A 5,105-nucleotide genomic window follows, 5' to 3' on the forward strand; every position below is an offset into this window, starting at 1 on the left:
CAGACCTGTGAGCACCCGGGGGCGGGCCGTGCCGTGCCCCTGTAAGGAGCTGGTGCTAACAGTGGGGTGAAGGATTGGGGGCAAATGTTGGGACACCAGGGTGGCTTCCACCGTGCAGTCCTCGGAGCCACGGGCATTGGGAGAGGCCCCCATCCGTTCACCGAGGAGCACCGGGTGCCCGCTGAGCCGCAGCTCTCTGCCCGCAGGACCCAGCTGTGATCCAGCACCGACCCAGCCCGCAGTATGCCACCCTTGACGTCTACAACCCTTTTGAGACCCGGGAGGTGAGATTCTGGAGAGCATGGGATGGCACTGGGGAGGGCGTGCCAGTAAGCTCACCCTGCCGGGATGCAGGGGGCTTTTCCGCATGCAAAGGAAGAGGCGCTGTGATCTCAGCCCCCTGAGAGGTCTGCCGCCCTGTGCTGCCGAATCTTTGTGGAGGCACCAGGCCCAACGATCCCATTGAGCGCTCAGTGCTAGTCCTGGGAGGGCCTGGAGACTGTCAGGGCCTGAACCAAGGCTGCCTCTGGGGAGGCTTCTGGGACGAAAATAAATGATGGGACAGGTCGGAGTCCAGGAGAAGACGAGCTGTGCTTAGGTGTGCCTTCCGAAGGCGAGCGCCGACGTCCAGACCTGTTTGCTCCACAGCAGTAGAAGGTGCCAGGAGTTTTTTAAAAAGGGAGTGGGGTGCCTGGGGGGCTCAGTCGCTTAAGCGTCCGACCTAGGCTCAGGTCATGATCTCACGGTTTGTGAGTTCGAGCCCCGCATCAGGCTCTGTGCTGACAGCTCCGAGCCTGGAGCCTGCTTTGGATTCTGTGTCTCCCACTCTGCCCCTCCTCCCGTTTGTGCTCTGTCTCTGAAAAATGAATAAACATTTAAAAAGTTAAGGAAAAAAAGAAAAAAGGGCCAAGAGCTTTAAAAAGTGGAGGGTGTGGGTTCGGTGGAGGAGCGCCTTGAGTCGTGGCTGAGGGCGCGGACCTGAGGGGTGGCGAGGGCTGACAGCGGCCCGGCTGCAGCTCTGGGGGAGCCCGGAGAGGGGGCCCAGAGGTGGAGGCAGTCAGACACCCCGGATGCCTGTGGCAGGAGGCACTAGGCGATCCCTAAGGTCTTTCCCAAAACCGACAGCCCCCACCAGCCTACGAGCCTCCGGCCGCTGCCCCGTTGCCTCCCCCCTCGGCTCCCTCGTTGCAGCCCTCCCGAAAGCTCAGCCCCACTGAGCCCAAAAACTATGGCTCCTACGGCACCCAGGTAAACAGGCTGTGGGGGTGGGGGCGTGGGGGCCAGACCGGGGCCCAGGGCTCACGTCGCCCCCTCACACCCTGGGCAGGCTTCCGCCGCTGCAGCCACAGCCGAGCTGCTGAAGCAGCAGGAGGAGCTGAACCGGAAGGCCGAGGAGCTGGACCGCCGGGAGCGGGAGCTGCAGCACGCGGCCCTGGGCGGCGCGGCCGGTAAGCGGGGCCCTGCGCAGGGGGCGGTGCGCACTGTTGAAGGAGCAAAAGGAACCTGAGACAGTGGGCTCAGGAGCCACATTGCTGAGTTTGAACTTGGGCACTAGTACTTCCTGCCTATGAGCTCTTAGGTAAGTTACTTAATCTTAGGGCACCTGCGTGGCTCAGTAGGTTAAGCGTCCGACTTGGGGGCTCAGGTCATGATCTCATGGTTGGTGGGTTCGAGCCCCGCATTGGGCTCTGTGTTGACAGCTCAAAGCCTGGACCCTGCTTTGGGTTCGGTGTCTCCCTCTCTCTGTCCCTTCCCTGCCTTGTGCTCTCTCAGTCTCTCAAAAATAAACATTAAAAAAAAAAAAGTTACTTAATCTTGAGTGCCTGTGTTCTTACTTTTTGAAAAAATATTTGCTTATTTAAGTGATCTCTACAGCCACCATGGGGCTTGAACTCATGACCCTGAGATCAAGAGTCACACACTCCTCCGGCTGAGCCAGCAGGCACCCCTCAGTTGGTCTCCTTACTTGTAAAACGAAGACCACGTTTGTACTTGTCGGTCAGGACTGCTGAGAGGGAAACAGGGTGTCCGTGTGAAGTGCTGGGCGCAGAGCCGAGAGGTTGCAAATAGTAGGAAAGACTGTCAGCCCTGTTTTTGCCACTCTGTCCTGTCTCCTCGGACCCTGGATCGGAGACGGAAGAGAGGGCCTGGGGTGAGAGGGAGGACGGCTCCTTTGTCTCTGCCTCACTTCCGGGTCCTCCCGCTCCCTCTGTGCCTTACAGCTCGACAGAACAACTGGCCACCTCTGCCTTCTTTCTGCCCGGTGCAGCCCTGCTTTTTCCAGGACATCTCCATGGAGATCCCCCAAGAATTTCAGAAGACCGTCTCCACCATGTACTACCTCTGGATGTGTGAGTAGTGCGGAGCCTCTTCTGGAGGAGGCGCACAGGTGCCCTGCGCAGCCCTCCTGCCCCGGGGCCCGCCCACCGGGCACGCAGCCTTTCTGCTCTGCTCAACTTTTTTTTTTGATTTTTTTTTTTTTACTGTTTTTATTTTTTTTAGAGAAATTGAGAAAGACAGCTTGAGCAGGGGAGGGTCAGAGAGAGGGAGATACAGAATCTGAGGACAGGCTCCAGGCTCTGAGCTGTCAGCACAGAGCCCAACGTGGGGCTCAAACTCACAAACCTGAGATCATGACCTGAGCATAAGTCGGACACTTAACCGACTGAGCCACCTAGACGCCCTTCTGCTTAAGTTTTGAGTTTTTGTTTTTTTTTAATGTTTGTTTATTTTTGAGAGAGAGCATGAGTGGGGGAGGGGCAGAGAGAGGGAGACACAGAATCGGAAGCAGCTCCAGGCTCCGAGCTGTCAGCCTCACGCAGGGCTCCAACCCATGAGCTGCGAGATCATGACCTGAGCCAACATTGTACGCTTAACTGACTGAGCCCCCCAAGCGCCTCTCAACTTTTGAGTTTAAGGCCAATTTCACCAGGAGTTTTCCTGGGCCACTCCTTTCCTAGTATTTAGAAGGTGTTCCCGGCCTCCTAGCAAAAGCACGTTCTTGTCTTCCCCGCCTCCTCTTGTCCTGGTGCATAAACATTTCTGATTCCTCTAAATGTCTTCACAATGAGAGGTTTCCTTGCTCTGCCCTTTTTGCCGAGGCCGGGGAGGGGGGTGGCCCTCACTGCCATCCTCGCTCAGGGGCACCTCCTCCCCTCAGGCAGCACGCTGGCCCTTCTCCTGAATTTTCTTGCCTGCCTGGCCAGCTTCTGTGTGACGACCAGCAACGGCTCAGGCTTTGGGCTCTCTATCCTCTGGGCCCTCCTTTTCACGCCCTGCTCCTTCGTGTGCTGGTACCGCCCCATGTATAAGGCCTTCCGGTAAGTTGAGGGCGGGCGGGGAGGCGGGGTGGAGAACCCCACGGCTGCTGCTCTTGCCCTAACTCTGGCCCCCCACCCTGTTTTTTCTGCCCTGCAGGAGTGACAGTTCGTTCAATTTCTTCGTTTTCTTCTTCATTTTCTTCGTCCAGGACGTGCTCTTTGTCCTCCAGGCCATTGGCATCCCAGGCTGGGGGTTCAGGTCCGTGAAGCTGCCATCCACCCGGACCCTTTCCTCATCCTGCCAGACCAAGTCAGCCCCGGGCACTGGGATAGGAAGTGTGGTGCTCATCCCTGGGATGGGCTAGTTTGATGAGAGGAATAGGACTCACTTCCGGGATATAGAGAGCCTGGTCGGACGCTAGACAGGCAGAGGTTTGGGGGAGCAAAGGTGCACCAGGTCAGTCTCAGAAGGCTTCTTGGGGGAAGCATGCGGAAGCACTTTTGAGGAGGGGCAGACACGCCTCAACAGAAAGGCCTGTTTGGAGCGAGAATGTCTGGAAGGGCTCTGAGAGCCGACAGCCAGCTGTTTGGAAGCTGGACGTGAACTTTGAAGAGAGTGGATGTAGTTTGGGATCCTGGTACTTGGAAAGCCGCCAGCCTGACGGGGGAGCGCCCCCTGGTGGGGTGGGTGGGAATAGGGCATGTTTGCTCCCTAACCAGCCGAGCGACTGGGGGGGACTGAGGCCCTGCTGCCAGCGGCCCGTCTTCACAGCCACCCGCTTCCCCTCCGGGCAGTGGCTGGATCTCCGCCCTGGTGGTGCTGCAGGCCAACACAGCGGTAGCCGTGCTCATGCTGCTGGTCGCCCTGTTCTTCACCGGCATCGCCGTCCTGGGGATTGTGATGCTGAAGCGGGTGAGACGCTGTGTTCGAGGTGGGGCGGGAGAGTGAGATCATGGGCCCCGAGGGACCTGGCGGGGGTGTGGGGGGGTGTTATTCCGGAGGAAGCCGGGAGGGCCTGGCTGACCCGCGGCTTCTCTGCTAATGGACCTCTGGGGGGAGTGTGTGTGGGCTGGGAGGGAGCCAGGGAGAGCTGGAGGGGCAGCTGTCGGTGCGGGTAACGGTGGCAGAGCGCACGGTAATGACCTCGCCATCTACTTGCAGATCCACTCCTTGTACCGCCGCACAGGTGCCAGCTTTCAGAAGGCCCAACAGGAGTTTGCCGCTGGGGTCTTCTCCAACCCTGCGGTGCGAACCGCAGCCGCCAATGCAGCCGCCGGGGCTGCCGAAAATGCCTTCCGGGCCCCGTGACGCCCACCGGGGCTTCCCCTGCCCTGCCGCTCCGGGCCCCGTGACGCCCACCGGGGCTGCCCCCGCCCTGCCGCTCGAGGGAGCTCACTTAGTCCCCCTCCGCGAGGCCTCTGGGACTTGCTGAGACGCACTGCTAGAGGCCTCCTCTCTAGTGCCCCTGCCCCCACGGCCGTGACTGCTGACCCTGACTTCGGGGTGCGGGGAGCCCACTGTGACCCGGTCTCCGCTTGCCCCGCCCCCCCCCCAGTTAGACCACACTACTGCCACCTCCTACACGCCCCAACCCAGCCTCCCTCTGCTGTGCCAAGGCTGTTGCTTCAGTTATTTAAATAAAGAGAAAGTGGAACTGGAACTCAAATCCCCGTTTCCGGAAGTTTTATTGGGAACCAGGTCTTTGGAAGAGAGAGCAGCGTGCGGCGGAGGCAGAACGTGAACTTGGAGGGGGAAGGGGAAGGCAAGGCGCGGGCGCTTCGCTACAGACAGCAAAGGCGCCGCAGCCCCTGCCAGCAACCCGGCGGGCCCGGGGCCCAGGGGGC

At 59.8% G+C, this 5,105-nt stretch overlaps 1 protein-coding gene across 2 annotated transcripts in view; it reads left to right on the forward strand.

Annotated features, from left to right (window-relative positions):
* SCAMP3 (secretory carrier membrane protein 3) overlaps positions 1–4,927 on the forward strand; it is a 5,379-nt gene extending 452 nt beyond the window's left edge. The window contains exons 2-9 of one of the 2 annotated variants that reach the window (XM_029936021.1): positions 207–284; positions 1,126–1,248; positions 1,328–1,448; positions 2,223–2,351; positions 3,161–3,320; positions 3,418–3,519; positions 4,056–4,173; positions 4,423–4,927. In XM_029936021.1, coding sequence (XP_029791881.1) covers positions 207–284; positions 1,126–1,248; positions 1,328–1,448; positions 2,223–2,351; positions 3,161–3,320; positions 3,418–3,519; positions 4,056–4,173; positions 4,423–4,569 — 978 coding nt within the window. In that variant the 3' untranslated portion in view covers positions 4,570–4,927. The remainder of the gene's footprint in view (positions 1–206; positions 285–1,125; positions 1,249–1,327; positions 1,449–2,222; positions 2,352–3,160; positions 3,321–3,417; positions 3,520–4,055; positions 4,174–4,422) is intronic. The other variant, XM_029936022.1, reaches the window with a different exon arrangement.
* The last annotated feature ends 178 nt before the right edge of the window (positions 4,928–5,105 follow it).

The sequence above is a fragment of the Suricata suricatta genome, chromosome 3 (assembly GCF_006229205.1).
Source record: "Suricata suricatta isolate VVHF042 chromosome 3, meerkat_22Aug2017_6uvM2_HiC, whole genome shotgun sequence".
Classification (NCBI taxonomy): Eukaryota; Metazoa; Chordata; class Mammalia; order Carnivora; family Herpestidae; genus Suricata; species Suricata suricatta.